Genomic DNA, 21,024 nt, shown 5'->3' on the forward strand with positions numbered 1-21,024 from the left:
GCATGGTCTTGGAGGCCCTCTTTGGTATGTCTGTGAGTGCAGTTTACAGCCCAGGGACAGGATCAGAGGTTTGGGTGGAGGAATCTAAGGTATATTTGGAAATGCAATTCGGTGTCTTAACTTTTTGTGAAGACTGAGCCTTTCCCATGGGCTCAGACTGCATTTTATAGGATAAAATTAAAAACAAACATCTTCCCTCTGTGGTCAAAATCATGGTCCTTTGCCTTGGTGAACCCTGTAGGGACGGGGATCTGATAGAGAATGAGGAAGATGAGAAGTACGTCTTTAGTGATGACAGTTCGGAGCTGACCATCAGGAAGGTGGATAAGAACGACGAGGCTGAGTATGTCTGCATCGCTGAGAACAAGGCTGGAGAGCAGGATGCGTCCATCCACCTCAAAGTTTTTGGTAAGGACAGTGGGGGTCAAGGTCACTAAATTCCCCTTACCCTGCACACTCAATCCATCCGCAAGAGCCTGTCCACTCTGCTCAGAATCTATCCCAAGTGCAGCCTCTTCTTACCAGCTCTGCCACCTATGCCCCAGTTCAAGCCACCCTCCTGCTCCCCTGGTCAATGAGACTGCCTCCTATCTGGTCTCCCTGCCTACCTCCCATAGGTCCCCTTCATCCCCTCCTGCTCACTCGTTAAGTCTGAGAATGACTTGAGTGTCACTCCTCTGTTTAAAGCCCTCCCATGACTTCCTATTGCAATCAGAATAAAATCTAGACTCCCTACCCTGGCCCACAAACTAAACCTGAGCTAGCCCACCTTCCTTCCCCATCTCATCCTTCCTCCACTTTGTTCCACACTTAAAAGCTTCAGGCCTCCTTTCTGGCCCTCGGGCACAGCACACTTGTTCCCTGCCTCAGGGATGTTGCATTTGATGTTCCTTCTGCTTGGAATATCACTCACCCAGATCTGCTCACAGCTGCTTCTCCTCTCTCATCATTCAGATCTCAACTCAACCACCTTCTCAATGAATCTTCCTTCCCTTCACTGCCCTGCCTCTGTATCACCACCAGCTCCCCTGCCTCCACTAATCTCTTCCATTGACCTTACTGTGTCTTCTTCATTGTAATTATCAGTACCTGAGCCAACCTCATTTACATATTTGTTTTGGGAATTGTTTGTCCCTCAACTCCGCTAAGTGTGTAGACTCCAAGATGGTGAGAGACTTAGTTGTGCACATTGCCTTTTCTCTGGCACTCCCAACACCACCAGGCTCGTCATAGGCCCTTGGTACATATTAGTGACCAGTGCTTCCGATTCCATTTTTTTCTTTCCCTGGCCTGTGTGAAACAGCATCATAAAAGTCATGAAAAGAACCCCCACACCTCTATTCACATTTTCTTTATAAACTCAGTTAACTTCCATGCATTTAGAACTGAAATAAATTTTGACTTGACCTGACCTTGGAAAAAAGATTTGTAGTGGGAAAATGTCCAACTTAATGGCTCTCTACTCTCTCTGCTCATCTTTTTAAAAACCACAGCTAAGCCCGGCCGATGTAGCTCAGAGGTTGAGTGTTGACCTATGAATCAGGAGATCACAGTTCGATTTCTCTGCAGGGCACATGCCCAGGTGGCAGGCTCGATCCCCAATAGGGGGCCTGCAGGAGGCAGCCAATCAATGATTCTCTCTCATCATTGATGTTTCTCTCTCTCCCTCTCCCTTCCTCTCTCTGAAGTCAATAAAAGTATATAAAAAAACACACACAGCTAAGCTGGTCCATTGTAGATAGTGCTACTAGAGCAGGTGTCAGAGGTTCATGCCTGGAAAGCTGCAAGGGACCTGCTTGTTTAGCCTGATCAGGAGAACTGATCCATGTTTGTAAACAGAGCTTTGAAAATCAAGCGTTTATATACAATTGGACTTGCTAATCACAGATGAATCCTATTTATTCATTTATAACAATTGGGTTTATAAACAGTGTATCAGTTTTATTCAGATTAATTCAGTATGTAACTGAGCACATACTTGAAGGTGAAAGCTAAACTTCTTGAAAATATTCTTGATAGTCGTTTCTCTAATTCTGACTTGTCTTCCCAGTCACACTAAGTTGTTTTTTTTTCATATTATAGAGAGAGACAAATACATTTGTTAATTTATTCCTTCATTCAACAAGTATTTATTGAATACTATTGTATTTATTGAATACCATTGTTGCTAAACAGAGAAGCTAAAGATATGGCCCTTTGACCCTGAGATGAATGAGAGAGATTGACATATAAGCACATAAATTATAATAGATAGTGTCATTCAGTAACATTTGAGTGCCCCATATAGGCTCGGCCATTGTCAAGGTCACAAGGATGAATGACATGCACTCTTTGCTCATCAATAGGTTCTGTTCTCAGTGGGTTCCCTAGCTCATGAAGATGACCAACACTCAAATATTTAATCCTTTATAATGACTTGATAATAGCAATATGCACGGTGTTTTGTAGAAAGGAGCTCTGGTCCTGCGTGACACAGAAGTTAGGGAAACCCTTGCAAATGCTGTGCTAGTAAACAAGTCGGAGTTTCCCATAAGAGGCAGGACGGGTGTGCATCGCAGGCCAGCGAGCACAGGCACGGAGGCAGGAGGGGCACGTGTCCTAAATGTGAGCTAGTGGACAGGGACCTCTGTCTGTTCTACCCCCAGATATCCCCAGTGCCTGGGAGAGTGCTTGGCATGTAATAGGTATTAGTATTTGGATAATTGAGGGAATAGAAGTTAGTTTTGTGTGAATTAATCATCATGTATGTGGCAGAGAGATGAGCCTAAAAATGTATAATGATGACTTGTTTTAGAAAATTCATTTAGATATTAGCCCCATAAAATAATAATAACAATACTGAACAGAAATGAGCACTATAATGTGCCGAACACTATGTGAAATTTTATTCACAAATTAGCTCTTTTAATCCTCAACACAACCCTATGAGGTAAATTAATTATTACCCCCAATTTACAAATGAGGAAACTGAACAAAAGGAAATTAGGTGCCTTGTCCAAGAATCAAGCCCAGCTTGTAAGCCCATTCCCTGAGCTATCAGTGGTAGTTGCTGTTCCATGAAACCCAATTTAACACATATTATATCTAAACTCGAAGCCCAGTGCACCAAATTTCATGCACTGGGGGGTGGTCCCTCAGCCTGGCCTGTGCCCTCTCGCAGTCCAGGACCCCTCACTGCTTACTGCCCGCTTGCTCACTGATCCTTACCACTCAGCTTGCTGCTCCTTAGTGCTGCCACAGAGGCGGGAGAGGCTCCTGCCAACGCTGCTGCACTCGCCAGGCTGTGAGCCCAGCTTCTGGCTGAGTGGCGCTCCACCAGGGGGCAGCTCCTGCATTGAGCGTCTGCCCCCTGATGGTCAGTGTGCATCATAGTGACCGGTCGTTCTGGGGTAGTTCTGCTGTAATGGTCACTTAGGCTTTTCTTATATAGATTACATGTGGAATGACTGGCGATAGTGAAATTGGTGTTCTCCTTTACCATCATGGATAACTTGGCTTCTCTGTGGAAGCACACTCGGTTCTAGCTTGGCTGGTTGAGGACAGCTCTTGGCTTCTCTTCCAGCCTCTCTGGTGGTGACAGCTGCACTAAGAAGGAGGTGTGGGAGTGAGGCAGGAGCCATGCAGGGCCACGCTGGAATGAAGGGAGTGGTGGGGTCCAGGGAAGTGGGTGATGAGGTACGGAAAGTGAGATGTAGGAACTGGGGCAAGGCAGGTTTTGTCTTTCTACCCCCTGCCCCCACAAGGCATCCCCTCCTGCATCTCTCTCTCTCTCTCTCTCTCTCTCTCTCCTACCACAGTTTCTTTCCTAAAGCTGCAGCTGGGAGGATGTGCACTGGAGTATATGCAAGTAGAGCAACAGAAGAGAGATGGCCTGATGCCTACAGAGACAGGGGGAAAAAACCATAGTCTTAGGGACCATGTCTAGTCCAGCCCCATCCAGAATGAGAATGCTCCTCTGTAACATCTGGGGAAGAGTTCACTAGCCTCCCTGGAGTGACCTAGTTCCCCATGTGCACTCTCCCTTCCCTCTCCATTCATGTTCTTCACCTCCTTTTCTCCTCCTTCTGGCCCCCACCATTGGTTTAGGAGATTGGTACTAGGGCCAGAGAACCAGGTTGGGAGAGGCCAGCTAGTTTGGGCTGCATCTTTCTTTCATCCTTTTTCTCCCTCTCCTTCCCCTCAGGTTTGCAATCTGGGACTAGCACCAGGGGAGAAATGGGGCAGGCTCCTTAGTGGCACCCGAGTTCACAGCAATGAGATAGGAGAGGAAAGAAACCTGTAGCTTAGACAATAAAAAAGTGCTCGGCCCTCCTGTGGATCAAGAAGGGGTGGCAATTAGTATGGTTAGGGACACATCTAATTAGGGTCTGCCATAATTGCACCTGACTGACATCATTTTCCTAAGAAAGGGAAGCGTTCTAGTGTGCATCACCCTAGTTATCATCCAGATGCTCTTTTTACTAAGTAGTTGCATCCTCCTTCCTTTAAATTTGGCAGTGAATTTCCATTGCTCCTCCCTGTGGGCCCTTTTGAAGGAGTATTTTTTCCCCACAGATTCTTGTTATGCTCATATGGATGCTCTTAAGATCTCATGCTGCTGAGGGCTCAGGCGAGTTCATCAGTGGCAGAAGCTTTGCTTAGCTGGCCCCTAAGGACCAAAGCAGACTTTGTGAGTTACAACAAAGGACAAATAAGTTGAAGGAAGGTGCACCTGGTCCAATGTCTCAGTTCACAGAAGCAGGACCCCACAGTCCTTGGACTGGGCTTGCAGAAGCCTGGGTTGGGGTGGGAGTAGACAAGGCTGGCCCGCAGTGGTAGGGTGCAGAGCTGTGGACATGCTGGAAGAGGAGATCAGGGGTGCTCACAGGTGGGTCCACAGGGACAGGGGCAATGGCACAGTCTAGGGCATTAGGTCCCATGCGGCAGGTGGAGAATAGAACAGGGATCCAAAGTCAAGGGCCCACAACAGAGGTGATTTAAGATGGTGCAAGTGCCCTTGTAGATAAAACCTGGACAGATGCCTCTGAATGCCAGTGCACAGAGTGAAGAAACTCTGCACTTGCCCTGCTTGCCCACTGTCCCAATGTAATGATCAGAGCTCGCCTTTCCACTCTCAGGTGTGGTCCAGTCTGGGCAGTGACTTATACCGCTCTTCTATTTCCAAGGCAGCATTCTAAGCCTGCAGTTAGTTCTGACAATAGCCCTGCTTCTGGAGTGCAGAGATGCTAAGTCATCAGTAGACGCTTCCTTCCTTCCAACAGCCTCTGTAGACCGTGCAAAATCAGTCATTGTTAACAATGTTTTTAATAAGAACATAGTTTTCCTTTTTCTAGAGACTTATACGGTGAACCCTGTATAACCGTCTGCGAAATGAAGCCACCAAAACCAAATATTATTAATACCCCTTAACTTGTCCTTCATCTTCTGTTAACCTTTGTCTGCCAGGACCAAGTCCTGATCACAGCGTCTGACTAGGTTTCAAGAGGCCAGAAATTCCAAAAACTGCCTTCAACCTCCACCTCCCCCCAAAAAAAGTTCAGTTTTAGTGAATTCAGTTGTCTGGCTGATGTTTTTTTAACTTCTCAATCTGTGATTTTAGCACTAAACCTCCTTCTCAACAGCACTTAACGCTTACTGCATCCAATATGAGCGGTGGCCTTTCCCAAAGTCCTATTTATCAAGGTAGACACAAAGCCTTCCTAGAGGAAGACCTTATTCATGGGCTCCGTGGATCCAAATGCATGATCATTGGGCCACACTGGACTGAGATGAGCCCATGTGCTGGCGGGCAATGAAGGATCCGCTAAGCTGGCTACAGATTAACGTCAGGAGAATATTTGAACTATGTGGTAGTTTTATATAGAAGCAGATATTTTCCACAGAAAATGCACAGCTCTATCGTTATTTTCTGTTTATTAAAGCAGAATCAAGGGCCTCAGTTTGGAAACTGTATGTAGGCAGTAGTTTGTTAGCCTACATGGGGTTACTGGGTGATTCTGAATATAGAGGAAATGCAGTTCTTTCAAAAATTAGCCATAATTTTAATTTACTTATTTTTTATTTGTTTATCTAGCCTGGCCTTTTCTCTATTAGTGAAATAAGTTACACTTGTGCAGTGTTATCTTTTCTATGGAAGGTTTAGCAGTTTCAGAGTATAATTGTTTTAAATTGGGAAAATTCAATTTTCTCTAATGTGTTAACATTTAACTCAGCTTTGAATGCTTGTGCTTTCTTGCATTACCCAAAACATTTGGAAAATGAACTCATCTCAACTCATCTCCTTCCCACCCCAGCCCACTCCACAACCCGAGTTACCCACCACGTTTCCGTACTTGAGTTAATGCCACACAACTTCCTTGGGCATTACAAATCTCAGCATCGCCTGGCTCCTCCTCATTCCTTCTTTTGTTTCTTGCCATCCCTCCTACCCCTGCTCACTTGCAACTTCCCATAAAGCCTTTCTTTAGCATCTCTCTCAAATCCATCCTTTCAGTCCCCGGACATGGCCCTATCAGAACTGTCACATCACAGCTGGGGCACTGCCAGAGCTCCCAAATTGTTTTCCTGCCTCAAGGTTTTCCCCTTGCTAAATCATCCTGAATGTTTTCTAGATTAACCTTCTTGTCATGCAAATGACCATTTCATCCCTCTGATCAAACACTGTCAGTGGCCTCCACCTGCCACCGGACAGAATTCAAGCAAGAACGTTAACAGGTGGTCAAGACTCTGTGTCAAGATGCAGCGTTGCCTGCTCTGCTTTGATGCACAAACACATGACTCTCTTCCCAACCCTCTCGTCATGTATTCTTGCTTCTGTGCATTCCTTCAACCAGTTTTCTACCCATGGAATGACTCGGTCTCCACCCCAAAGTTTCACCTACTGAAAATCTCATGGCCCAGCCCAAAAGCTGTGTCCCCACCAAGACGCCAACCAGAGGAGGGCTCTTCCTCTGCTCCATGCCTCTTGCATCCATTGCCCTCACTTGGCGCTCTTACTACGCAGGGTGTTGTTTTTATTAGTCACTGCGGTGTTGCCGTGTGCCTGCCTTGTGGTAAGCTCTTGAGGCTTCAACATGTAGAGTACAGCCTATACTTAGGAAGTAGATAACCTTTGTTGTGCATGCTACCACTTAAACCTGGGGCACTGAGAAGGTTAGATAAACATGACAGGAATTACAGGAATGTTTTGTCTTTTCAGCAAAACCCAAAATCACTTATGTAGAGAACCAGACCGCCATGGAACTAGAGGAGCAGGTCACTCTTACCTGTGAAGCTTCGGGAGACCCCATCCCCTCTATCACCTGGAGAACTTCCACCCGAAACATCAGCAGCGAAGAAAAGGTATAATGTCGCCACCCAAGAGTCTCAGGGCATGGCACGCAGACTCGAAGCCGATTGAGTCTGCCCAATGCCCAGTTCTCCTCGGTGAGCCAGAAGGGGGATATGGTCACTGTAGTCCAGGTTCTATGGCCTCCTCCTCCCCCCACCTGAATGCATCCTGCTCCACATCCTCTGACAATGGAAGAGGTGCAGTTCATTGCATAGATTGGCAGGGGCGGGGGGGTGATGTTAGTGGGTATGGTCAAGGTAGACGCTCTGGGGAGGAAGAAGGTAGTGATTTTCAAACCCAGGATTTGGGGCTGTGAGGAACAAGGCAAACTGACATCCTGGTGCTCCAGGTGATTTCATCCGCATCTCAGGAGCACCAAGGAAATGTCTCCTGGAAGTTATAGGGTCAGAACAAGCCTGTCAATTCTTCTCCTTGTATTTTGTATACTCATGCTATACATGCACTATGTGCACAAAAGCTTGGTTGCCTTTGTGTCTGCCTGTATTCTCGATCACATTTGTATATCATGTTGATCTAAAGGCAAAAATAATTAGCAGTTTCCACATGATGATGATTGCCCTAGGCTCTGCAGTGTATTCGCTGAGAGTGTAAGAACAACGTAGCAAGTTCCGTGACAAATTCAAACAACTGGGGAGGTTTCACTTGAAAACATGTGGATTTACAGGCCACCAGAAAGCTATCTTTATTATGAACAATATGTAATAATTGAGGGGACCCCACAATGTGTAGCCCTTTGCTACCAAGTGGGCCAAATGCAGGAGGAGAAAGAAGCTTGGTTTTAAAGGGACTTAAACCATCTTAGGGCACCTCTCCAGTCTCACCTCATATATCCTGTAGTAATGGGCTTTGTCACCTACTCAGAAGTAATGGCCTTCGATTCAAAGGGCATTTGTAATGGATTACTTATTGACCAAAATGTCAGAAATTATAGATCTTCACTCTTCTGCTTCCCTAAAGGAAATCCTTAGAGAGGGTAAACTCAAGTACACCCGAAAGAGAGAGTATGAGACACTAGAACCAAACTTGGGATCTGCACTTGAGGAATTGATTTCTGTCCCGCTAATAGAAAGCAAGGCTGAGTCAAAAGGAACAGAAATACCATTCCAAAACCAATTATTTTTTTGCAAGTTTTACCTCCAGAGTTGAATTCAACTTAGCAAAAACTCAACAAAGGAACTGCTAAGTATTTTTGAAACTCGCATATGCTGTTTGATATTGTACTGGAGTAAGAAATGTGGTGTTTACTTGATGCTTTCTGTATCAACATTGGGGTTAAACCTTTAGCTCAGATTTCTGCTCCTATCATGTGTGTTGTGTGGATTGAACTTGCATTCCAGGGCTTAAACCACAGGACCGCTGCCTGACAGGTTTTCCTACATTAGTCTTAAGAGTAGATTTGTCCAGAATGGCGCAGTGTATATCTTTGACCTCAGTGAAGGGCAGAGATAACATCTATCCCAGATGAACGATGCTTTTAAATTCTACGTCTTTTCTAGGAATATCTCAATAGCTAAACTAGACCAGAAGAGTTATTAAGATTTCTGCCTACCTCAGCTCCTTTAATAGCTTGGTTCTCTAGCTTGTATCCGTGAATTCATTTTCACAGAATGAGAACAAATAACCAGGTACTAATATACACTCACACTCGCTAAATACTGAGACTGAAGGTGTTCAGCAGAGACTTTCTCAAGCCAAGGAATTCTCACTTGTCAGTGAGTGTAGGTCATTTGTCTCAACCAGAGATAATTCTTTAAACCCTGCCACATAGGTGGTGGTGGTTTACCATACGACAATAGTCTGCTTGATGTGACATTACTGGAATGTGAGTAAATCAATGTGAGAACAAGTCCTCCAAGCTGGCCAGTGCTGTGACGCCAGATGAGCACACCTACCTAATGAAGCCCTTACAGAAAAGTTGCCATTTATATTAATTCTCTGCTGACATCAAAGAGGCGCAATGTACAGCTTCATACCACGGATAGCTAATAATTAAGAAAGAAAGGTGGCCTCTTCTTGGTGGTTTGGACTCCAGATAGTAAGCTTCACTTTTACTTGGTGGCTGCTTCTCATGTGCAACTCCATCTGAAGTTGCATGATATGTAATTAGGTATCGGCATGATTAGAGTCACTGAATTGTAGGAGTGGAAGAAAACAATTTTCTTTTTAAAATCAGGATGCTATGCTAAGCAGATAAAAATAGACAATCATATTGAACTGCCAAGATAAGGAAGGCTCCTGAGAATTAGATCACATAAAATGCCTGGATCATAGAAGGTTGGAAGGAAGCCACTCTTTGAGTTTATTTAGTCTTACCTGGCACTGCTTTCTAACATATCTGCCAGACAGTCACTCAGCCCTGCCTGAAAGGTGACATTGCCAGCCCTCTGCAGGGCAGTCAGCCAACACTGATGACCAGGAGGCCTGCTTCTCAGCCTTCCCACCTCTGGCAGCCAGTCTTTGTATGAGAGCTCTTAAAACAGCTACTCGAGTTTTCTTCAGTCTGTTCTTTACCTCACCAGTTGCCCCGTAATAGATGGCATCAGCTCACCGGTGCTCCATTAAAATGTTGTGGTGCCCAGAGTCAATGATGAAGACTTCCATGGATTATTACTCCCTTGATCTGGATGCTGTAATGCAGTTAGAGTTGCATTAGCCCCTTTAGCAGTTTCCTCATCCTGTTGCCTTGTATTGAGCTAGTGGTCAACTAAAATGTTCAGGTCTCTTTTCCATGAACTGCATTTAAGCCACATGCCTCCTATCCCATTCTTATGCAATTGATTGCTTAACCAATCATGCAGAATTTTATTTTTATTTCTGTTAAAAATTGTATTTGTTGGTTATAACCCAATGTTTCTCAATGGGGTCACAATGAAAACTTGGGAAGACTCTTCCTTTACTGGGACTATAAAGGATGATATTGCAAGATATGTAGCACCCTAATCTCCTCCCCCCTAAATACCAGTAGCCACTTCTAATCATGTGATTACCAAGATATCACATGTGCAAACACTCTTGGGCATGAGAACAACCATTTGAGTTTACCTTTCCAACCAGTCAAGAATGGCTTTCATCAGAACTATCCTTTAGAGGTCTGTGGGTCCAGGGAATTTCCATCCACATGCTCCCCTATTTTATTTATATATTGAAAGTAATGAGGCCTACAATCAGTGGAGACCCCAGCCCAAGCACAAGACCCACTGGCAGGCAATGGAGTGGTCTTCCCCATGCAACTGTCATCTAGCATTTGCATTGGCTATTGCTACAACCTTATATAAACACTTACTTAAAATATCTTTGTCCAGGTTACTGATAAAAATGTTGACTGGGACAGGGTCCAGTATAGAGCCTGTAGAATGTCACTAGGGCTTCCCTCTGGGTCATTGGCTAAGAAGGTAGAGTACCAAATGCCACAGTACCCTCTTGTACCAAATGCCACAGTACTTAATGAGTTCCGTGGAAGGCTTAATGATCTCTTTAATAGAGTTAGTCACAATATAAGCTAATTAAAGCAACTTGGTCTTTTGCTTCACTGAGGAGAGAGGAGAAAAGACTTCCAGCCATAGACACATAGTTAGTGACTTTCTAATGGAATACTTGTTTTTCTTCATTAAAAAAATAAAAATTAAAAGAACAATACAGTGAACTTGCATGTCACACCCTATCTGTGATCTTGTCTCTGGGTTTAGTCCAGTCACTTATTGGAGATTACTATCAACCTGCTAAGCTTCAGCTGGTTGAGTTGGTCGCTCCACAACTAATAATAGCTGGGCTAATACCATTAGGGTAGATCATTTGTCTGAAAGTTAGTTCATTTCTTAGTGCTCACTATTATGTTGACCAAAATCAAAACATATTTGAACGTGACAATGGGTCAATTAGATCAATGTGTACAGAAGTCATTGACAATGCAGATACAAAGAAAGTTTGTGTGTCCATACTGTGTCCACAGCACTTCATTACTCTTCCTACCCAGACTCATTTAACTATTGCCAGGGTGCTTGAGTGAGTGGAGCTAAATTCCAGGTACCATTTACATTCTGGGTAAAACTTTGGGATGATAATTTGCATCATCTATCTCTGGCAGAACAAATTCATAGTGTCCTTACTTGAACATGCCTTCGAAATAACTGGTGAATAAAAGCATCCGAAGCCTTAATGTTTAAGGAAAAGGAGATGGGTGAAGAGTTGAGATCAGAAGAGATAAGGAGAAAAAATGGAAAGCATTCATGAACTTTGAATCTTGAGCTTCCCAAGTAGCCCGCAAATAAGAGAGATCTTTTGAAATTCTCTGCAAACTTTTTATCACCAAGAATTCCTCATTCAATACAAAGTAGGTGCTCACTTTTAAAATTGGAAAAGGTACCTGTATTGAGCAACCAGAGGCTGGTTTATTCAGCCTGTGGACAAGTTTCTAGCAGGGAATACTTTAGAATAGTGAAGGGATGTTCCACCTTACTTTATATACATATTCCTGCAGACTCACAAGGTAATAAAACGTGAATATGAAAAAAACATGGAGCTAACAATTTTTGGAATAGTACTAGTCATAGTCTCATTTATTTTATTGTGTTTTTGCATATCAGGTTGTCTTAAAGCAGGCCACATACCTTCACCAAGTTATCAGGGGCAAGGCATAGCCTACCATTCCACCTGTACTGGGAGGTCAAGCAACTAGAATAATTATATTACTTGTAACTGCTTATTCTAAATGCCACAAAACCATAAGAATTTGGGAGAGACACAAGAAAATCAGGTCTGAAAATCAAAAAACTCCATAGACATAACTCCTAAAAAACTATCTTGGTTCAAGCAGCCCTGGTGTGTGACAAACCAGCTTCTAAGTGATGTGGAATTGGCAACCACATTTGACATGTTGGCCCACCGCTTCTTTGGTCTATGCATGTTCCTCTGTCCTCACTTTCTTCATGTGACATAATCCAGCATTCTCATCCTCGTATCTCACAGGAGCTCCTTGCATTTAGTGGACCCCTACTAAATGTTTGCCAACTCATTTGCATTCCCCGGGTTACCTTGCTGTGTCTGGCATCTTCTCTATTCTTTTTCTATCTAAACACCAGGGACAATCAGGCAGTCATGCCATCCAACAGAAAGAGCAATGCAGGTATGATGTCTCTGACTCCCAATATGAAAACAGAAAAACTGTAAGCAGAGTAGATTCTCAAGTGCCAGATAATTTTTTTTAAGTGTTAATGTGGGTAGAAAAAAACCCAACCTCTGTGTCTCTGAGATGGCTCACTCTTTGGAGTGCCATGTTTGCTGAAGATGGAGCCTGCATGCATTCAGCGTGGTATCCTCCAGGCTTCCTGACTTGTAGTCTTAAAGGCTTCATACCTCTCCTTCCTAATGTGTCTTATGCTTTTTTGTTGTTCCTTTTTTTAAATAAAAATTTTATTTTTTATAGTATGCATGCAGAGTTATAAAATGCATGAGCACAAAATGGCATTAGTGCATTTGTGATAAGCTCTCCTATAACATCCAAAGGAGGAAGCTCACTCTATAAGTATCTATAGATTATATGTTTAGAACTAGTAGTGTCACCAAATGTTATGAGGGACATTAAGACATTCTGGTCTAGGAGCAGCTTATAATACATCTGCTGGTGTCCCTGTGTATGTCTATTGGAGATGAGGGAAGCCTATACCTTTGAATGATACAGCCTAATGTGCATAAGGTGGGGGTGAGGTGGGAGGGAGCTGAACATAAGCCAAGTCCTGGATTAAGCTGGGTGATAGGCACACCATGGAGAGTGGGCCTTGGAAAAGTTCTGAATTGGAAAGAAGCTGCATGTGCACGGAGTGCAGTGTGATTCACCAGTTCTCTAAAGCAATGTTGTAAACTTTTACTGCTTTCTTGTTGTGTTTTATATCTTGTTCTCTCCAGGCTTCGTGGACTCGACCAGAGAAGCAAGAGGTATAGCTTACCTGACCACTAGCCAGTCTTTAGTTTTGAAAGCGTTGCGGTTTAACTCACCATTATAGTTAACAACCAGACATGCTAAACTAATTAGTAACTTAGATTAAAGAATAGGTCAGTAGTGGTAGCTGTTACTTAGCAATAGTATCATTTTAGGGTGAGCAAGCAAGCTGTGTTGGGAGTGGGTGAACAAATCCTTATTGTTTTCTAAGACTGGATTTTAGTCTCTTGATGGTGCTGGGAAAATCACATCCAGGTAATTACACTTAAATCTCCCCAGTTCCCAGGCCCATCACTGTGAAATGGTGAAATTTTTTTACTCTCACCTGGTTGATGTGGCTTCGGATCATGAAGGCACGGGATTAGTGATCTAAAACCCACTTGGCCCTTTCCCTTCCAGCTCAACTCATCTTGTTGCTCGCTTATTTTACAATGATTGGTCTTGGTAAATGATCACTTCACATCTCATCTTGAAGCAATGCAAATGACATGTCTCATTGGTTCTCCCAAACTGTTAAACGTGTCTATGCTACTTTCACGGTGTTAAATTGATGAGCTTAGAATGATTCGGCACAAATGGCTTTGTGTGTGTGTGTTTTAAAGTCGGTAGCCATTGGCCTTTGAAATTTCTCTGATTCCTTGCTTCATTTGGGGTAATTTGGGACTTAGTTTGAAAATTGAGGCTAATTATTCATCTTTTGATTTTAATTGTTACACCCCCAAGATCCTGCTCATGGTCATGAGTATCACTTTTTACCTGATTTGTGCAACTGAGTGACAGATAGTGAAATAAAAACCAGTATAGTTTAGATGAGGTTCAAGGACCTAATCTATGCCTACTTTATGGGAAAACAAAAAGCTTTGTCTCTTCTCCAGATGAAACTTTGGTATTGTAATGCTATAAACGTAGAATCTAGCAAGCAATCCTATAGGTTATATTATCTCTCCTCTTAGCCTTTCGGAAATGGTAATTATTCAGAACACGTAACTCATGTGTTCAGGTCACAGCTATAAATATGTAATTCTGTTTAATATTTGAAGCTGCCTGCCTGTCCCCAGGCGCGATGTTAGTTTCTGCACATGAACACATTGCCATCGTCAGCTCCAGTTCATTATCAGCTCTCTTTGCCTCAGACCTTCCTCGTGTCAGAGGGACTGCAGTTCAGTGCACATCTCACTGAAATGCTCCTTCCTGGGGCACAGGAATCGCTCAGTGCTGTCACAGGCTGGGTGTTTTATTGCTTCAAAGTCCTGGACCCACTGGGACTGGGGAAGGGAGAGAAGGGTCAATATCAGCTACTTCTGAGCAGCTACAGATCTCATTCTGCTTGGACTTGTACACCTTCCCCCTGTCCTTTTGACCTAGACCTGGAGGAGCTGAGGTTTATCAGAGAGCATTAAGAAGATGTTAAGTGAATTATTATCATAAGCGGAAGTAATGGGTTTGTTCCCAGCAAAGCAAACACCTCACTCCGTTTGCCAGAAGTGTCCTTATCTTCAGTATCTCGCGCTGGACATCATTGACTTTCAAATGAGTGTCACCTTGGGGCTCAGAAGTTCCGTTCCTGCCTATTTGTCTCGCTCAGAGATGAAGACTGTAAGTCCAGAAGGCGGATTGGGTTCTGGCCAATCCCATTCTGTAAGCTCTGAAAAGCCTTCGCACTTTTACCTGGAAGAAGAAAGACAAAAATGTTTCGATGAGAGGATTAATTATAACTGCCCTTCATACTCTTGCAAAACAGGGTCTTCTAGTCATAATGATCTCCTCCTTCTTGCCCAGAATTCATCTGCTTTCTCCTCCCGAGCCTGAATTATCAGTGCGACGTTTGGTCTGCATGGCTGTAGGTGGCACTCCCGGACTTTGTCCCGGTGCCAGAGTAACCATTTCAAAGGGCCCAGTCACACTAACTGTGTCCCCCGGAGAGAGAACTGGGCAGCTGAAAATAATCCCATCATCAATTCTGTTCCTGAGCCGCTGCAAAATAAGAATTCTTTACAGAAGGCCACCTACTGGCCCGTTGACATCATTAAATTAGAAAGATTTCCAGATAGTGAAATTGAGGAAAGAGGCCAGCTAGAAGGGGAGAAAGAAGTACTGCTGTCAGTATAACCATTTCATGAAATGGTTGTGAAATGTGATGGGGCTTACGTGGCTGAGCTGGACTAAATCTACTTCTGATGGTACAGGAACAGCTTTGACAGAGCTGCTGAGGTTGCTCACAGGCCCAGGCTGCCTCGCTTTTGAGCTTCCCAAACTGGCTGCTGTGTGACGTGCAATTCTGGGTTTGGGGCTTCCAAGCCAGCACGTTGAAAGAATCTGAAGTCGGGTGTTGTTACATTCTTTAAAGGCCCAAACTCTTGGGTAACAGATGCCATACAAATGCAGACCACCCACCTATCCATCTCTACAGAACACTGCATGCTAGGATAAGAGTGTGGCCCAGCCTCTGAAGAGTAAGACTCCTTTAGATTACCCACCTTCTGGAGGATCTGAACTTGGGAAAATGCCCAGACATTTCCTAGACCAGGAACCATTCACCTAGAGTGTCAAGGGGGGACACCCTGGGAGATATTCCAGGACCCATTGCCTGGGGATCATGTGCTTATTTCCTTTTTGACCAGTAATTCTGAAGACTCAGAAAGCTGATTATAGTACCAAGGGCTAAAAAATGGTGGTGACTGTGGGGTTAAGGGCCCCAGATCTACCTGGGACTCTCTGTACCACTGTCCCTGGAGAGGGGACCCAGTTACCCTTCCTTCCAGCTCAGCAGCTCCTGACTTCTGAGTTGTTGGGCTTTTTAAAAAAAATAAAATAATTTTACTTTTAAGCATCCAGGAAAGTGAGGCATCTGCATAAATATGGGTTTCTTATAGAACTTCTTGCATTTTGGAACACTCAGATTTCCCATCCAGTGTGCACGCATTGTGGCACTGGCAGATGGGAGGGAAGGAGGGGAGTACAGGTTTCCCAGAATCCCATGAGGCAAGGCGGTTTCTGCTGGAGTATCTGCTGCTCAGGGCTTCGGTTCCATTTGAGACATGCCAAACAAATCGGGACCTTGAGCCACACAGTCTTGGCACACAACTAGGCTGCTTGACATAAACTGAGTCCATCTCTGTTTGGGGTACACCCAAGTTCCCATGGTGCTCTCTGCAGCCTCCCCCTCTAGTTGGAACCTAAAGTGAGACTTAGACACTGGCAGAGAGAGGAGAGGGTGTGAGACTGGTCACACAAGTGATGGCCTGGTCTCCTAGCCCCCATCCTGCCCTGGGCTCTGACACTCTCTGTTCCCTCCCGGCAGACTCTGGATGGGCACATGGTGGTGCGCAGCCACGCCCGCGTGTCCTCCCTGACCCTGAAGAGCATCCAGTACACAGACGCTGGAGAGTACATCTGCACCGCCAGCAACACTATCGGCCAGGACTCCCAGTCCATGTACCTTGAAGTGCAATGTGAGGAATAACTGTGGAAAGACCTGGGAGGGAGGGGCCGTGGACGGTTGGGATGGACGGGGAAAAGAGCAGCTAGGACCTGCAGCTGGCAAGCTTCGATCTCTTTCCCTGGGTCCCCAGGTCATCTCCTCACACCATCCCCAGGCTTCTTACCTGCTGCATGCCCTCTGTCTTCCCGTCAGCTCACAGGATTGCCAGAACAGCCCCGACCTCTACTATACCCTGGCATAGCTCGGCTTCAGGGCACACCCCCCTCCCAGTGCCAGGAGACAGCATCTGTAGGGCTCCATGACAGTGGCAGGCTTCCTGACAGTCATTGCCACTCGTTGCAGATGCCCCCAAGCTGCAGGGCCCCGTGGCTGTGTACACCTGGGAGGGGAACCAGGTGAACATCACCTGCGAGGTGTTTGCCTACCCCAGTGCCACAATCTCATGGTTCCGAGATGGTCAGCTGCTGCCAAGCTCCAACTACAGCAATATCAAGATCTACAACAGCCCCTCTGCCAGCTACCTGGAGGTGAGCGGGGCACGGGCCAGCGGCAGGGTGGAAAAGGCAGTTTGACTATAGATGGGCTCCTGAATGCTGCTAAAATCCTTCTTGCTTCTCTGGCATGTCCTGAGCTGGGAGCCATTAGCTGGAGAAGAACTCGGGCTTCAGCCCAACCCCTGTGTCTCCTGGGCAACCCCAGGGCCTGGAAGACAGAGTGTCTTCTTCCACAGCCCCTCTCTGTTTTCCTCTCTGGCTTAAGGGTTGGGTGGAGCCAATGATTCCTGCTTTACTACTTCTATTCTTTGCTAATTGAATCCAATAAATAAGGGCCTGAGGCTGTGACCATCCCATGGGCATGTAAACCAAGAGCTCCTTCTCTCTCAAGGTGACCCCGGACTCTGAAAATGATTTTGGAAACTACAACTGCACCGCCGTGAACCGCATTGGACAGGAGTCTCTGGAATTCATCCTTGTCCAAGCAGGTGAGCACCCCTTACGGCTGCACCCGCCTTTGAAAACCCTTGCTGGCCCATTTGGTGTCCTTGAGTGATGCCAGGAAAGTGAGAACAGAGGCCCCGGGTCAGCAAAGCCTGAGGAGGAAGCAGGGAGTGGTGGAGACTTGAGGATGGGGGCATGGAGCATGTGGGGAGAGAATCGTGTGGGGAGGCGGGCAGGGAGACAGGCAACAAGACTTCAAGACTGAGCAGAAACCACAAAGACGTGATTGCGAGTTGTGTCCTGCCTGAAGCTCACTTGGGCCTTCATCTGTGTTCTCCCCACAGACACCCCATCCTCACCATCCATCGACCTGGTGGAGCCATACTCGAGCACAGCACAGGTGCAGTTTGATGAGCCAGAGGCCACAGGTGGGGTGCCCATCCTCAAATACAAGGCTGAGTGGAAAGCAGTGGGCGAGGAAATGTGGCACTTCAAGTGGTACGATGCCAAGGAAGGTGAGTCTGGAAAAGTCTTTGTTTCCTTCAGAATGAGGAGTCCCTTGGTGCTGGGCACACATTCACCCCTGCCTTCACCAGATCGGGCACCCTGACTGCCCATAGGGTAGGGCAGCATACCACTCTCACCTACTGGTCACCTGCCATCCGTTCATGTCCCTATGCTGCAACCTCGAATTAGGCACGGTCACATCTCACGTAGACTTGTTGGCCTCTGTACCCTGGCACTTCAGAACCTGGTTCCTGTGACCCTGCAGGATGGAGGGGCCATCCCAACCACCTGCCACGCAGAAGCCCTGCTTCGGTGTGACAACCTGGCGAGGCCAGTCCACCCTGCTCCGCATGTAGTTATGTGTTATTGTAGTAAAACATATACAACATGAAATGTACCATTTTAACCATTTTAAGGGTACGGTTCAGTGGCATTAAGTCCAGTCTCGTTGTTGTGCAACCATCACCAGGGTTCATCTCCAGAGCTTTATCATCCCAAACTCTGTACCCATGAAACACTAACTCCCCTCCCCTCCTGCCCAGCTCCTGGCAGCCACCACTCCCTTTTCTGTCTCTCTGTAGTTGACTCTCCTAGGTACTTTGTATAAGTGGAATCATACAGTATTTGTCCTTTTGTGTCTGGCTCATTTCATATAGCACAATGTCCTTGAGGCTCATTTATGTAATGCGTGTCAGAATTTTCCTCCTTTTTAAAGCTGAATAATGTTCCATTGTACGTGTGCACCACATTTTTTTTTCCATTCATGTGTCCGGGAACATCTGGGTGCCCCCACCTTTTGGCTACTGTGACCAATGCTGTGAGCGTGGGTGTGTAGATATCTGTCCAGGTCTCTGCTTCGATCCTTCTGTGTGTAGTCCTAGAAGTAGAATTGCTGGATCCACTGATAATTCTGTGTTTGATTTTTTGACGACCCACCATAGTGTTTCCCACAGCAGCTGCACCATTTCGCCGATAGGCTTTTTATCATTTGTGATCCTTTCCATGTTCTCACAACAGCCAGCATGGAGGGCATCGTCACCATCATGGGCCTGAAGCCTGAGACGACATACACAGTGCGACTGGCAGCCCTCAACGGCAAGGGTTTGGGCGAGATCAGCACGGCCTCTGAGTTCAAGACGCAGCCAGTCCGTAAGTAGAGCCGTCTGCCCTGCCTCTCCCCCTCCCTCTTCTTCTGGGGGCCTTTTGGGACCCTGAGCTGGCCACCCATTGTTCAGATGACAGCCTTTTGTCTTTCAGATGCCTCTGCTGGAGGTGGCCCCACCTCCCTGCTCTCTGGCCCTCAGTGATGACTGACACCCAGTCCCTTTATCCTCTTTCTCGGGGTCTTGGTGACACTGTCATAGACTGACAGCCGGGGTTGTTAGAGGGCGTGTGCAGTGGGCGGTTGGGGATTTGCTTTTTGACACAGGTCACAAAGGCCCTCAGCACCTGTGATTGAAGGACGAGGGTAACGACAGTGACAGTTCCCATAATGAGCTGTGGGACTGTTGATGCAGCAGAGATATTAACGTAGAGAAAAGCAGGGGGTGCTGGGGATGGAGGAGGAGCAGAGGCATAATCCCAGCAAAGCAAAGGGAAAAGGATGTGGAGGCCTTTGACTTTTGGCTCCCCCTAACCCTTCCCACACCAGGAACGCACCTCAGGGTCTCCCTCCCTATCAAACTTCCAGTCGCTTCTTCCCGGTTCCGTTCAGGGATGCATTTCTGTTTCCCTCTGTCATCCCCACTTTCCCTCACTCTGCCTGCCCTCCTTTCGCTCATCCCCAGGACAGCCAGCTCTGGGGCGAGCCCTGCTCTAGGTAGCCCTTCACAGGCCCGCCCTGGGAGGAGCAGGAGACCCCACACCATGGAGAACAGACTCCACAAGTGGTCCCAGAGGCCCAGGCTGCTGACTCCTGGAATTATAAAGCAGGCGGGGATCCTTGCTTCCTTCTCTTTGAAGCTGGGGCCCTGGAAAGAGATCCCCTTACTCTTCCAAGAAGTAGAAAGCCTGTCTTATCTTCCTCCCACAGGAATTGCTTCTTTCTGGATGTGAAATAATTCGATAATTTGAGTTTCCAGTGCCCTGTGTTCTGCGATCCAAGTCATTTCTTTTACATCTGTTTTTTTTTTCCTTGGGTCTATCTCTTGTCTTTTCTTTCCATCTGTGTTCCATCCATGGGAAATGCAGATACCCCTGTTCCACGTAAGTGCCTCTTCATACCTCGCTACTTGTTCCCATGGCATTAGCATCTCTGTCCTAGTTATTAATTTAGTTCCAGTCTCTTCTGTCCCCGAGGGGCTGAAGTAGATGCTGCTGTCCAGGCCCTAACCACACTGATCATAGCCTAGCTGTGTGCTGGTTAATGTCCATAGGTTACTCCCGGAAGCTAACCCTCCTTCTGTTTTAGAGCATGAAGCTTTTGTGTCTTTTGAAGTTGTGTTTATGTATTAATTTCTGTGTGTGACACTTACGCTGTGGCAACAGTGATGTTTGCCAAGCCAAGCGTAGTGGACATCTGCAGGTGATCTCTTAATAACACACTACAGCCCCACCTCATCTTTAGCCAGGAGGCCAGAAAAGTGGCCACATCATCACCAGGCCTCGATTCAAAATCCCTTAACAGGAAAAAGAATGTGAAAGGATTTCCACATTTGCTTTTAGGAGATAGAAAAATCGAGCGCCTCGTGTCCTCGTTCTGTCTGTCAGGGAGGCAGCTGGAGGGCGCCAGGAGGACTGGTGGGGCAGCAGCTGCAGTTGTAAAGCAGAGCATGAGGTTAGATTCCAATCCATGGCATGTCCTGCAGGGGGCTGCCGGGAGTGAGACCCCAGCTCAGCCAACCCTGCTCTT

General features: G+C 46.1%; 1 protein-coding gene across 7 annotated transcripts in view; it reads left to right on the forward strand.

The window, feature by feature from the left end:
- Positions 1–21,024, forward strand: part of NCAM1 (neural cell adhesion molecule 1) — a 326,142-nt gene that overhangs the window by 268,064 nt on the left and 37,054 nt on the right. For 3 of the 7 annotated variants that reach the window (XM_059707903.1, XM_059707908.1, XM_059707906.1), the window contains exons 7-14: positions 242–408; positions 7,199–7,341; positions 13,253–13,282; positions 16,588–16,738; positions 17,071–17,255; positions 17,614–17,710; positions 18,011–18,181; positions 19,191–19,322. In XM_059707903.1, coding sequence (XP_059563886.1) covers positions 242–408; positions 7,199–7,341; positions 13,253–13,282; positions 16,588–16,738; positions 17,071–17,255; positions 17,614–17,710; positions 18,011–18,181; positions 19,191–19,322 — 1,076 coding nt within the window. Of the gene's footprint in view, positions 1–241; positions 409–7,198; positions 7,342–13,252; positions 13,283–16,587; positions 16,739–17,070; positions 17,256–17,613; positions 17,711–18,010; positions 18,182–19,187; positions 19,323–21,024 lie in introns of all 7 variants that reach the window. The other 4 variants (XM_059707905.1, XM_059707909.1, XM_059707907.1 and 1 more) reach the window with 2 other exon arrangements.

Source organism: Myotis daubentonii, chromosome 9 (assembly GCF_963259705.1).
Source record: "Myotis daubentonii chromosome 9, mMyoDau2.1, whole genome shotgun sequence".
Lineage (NCBI taxonomy): Eukaryota > Metazoa > Chordata > Mammalia > Chiroptera > Vespertilionidae > Myotis > Myotis daubentonii.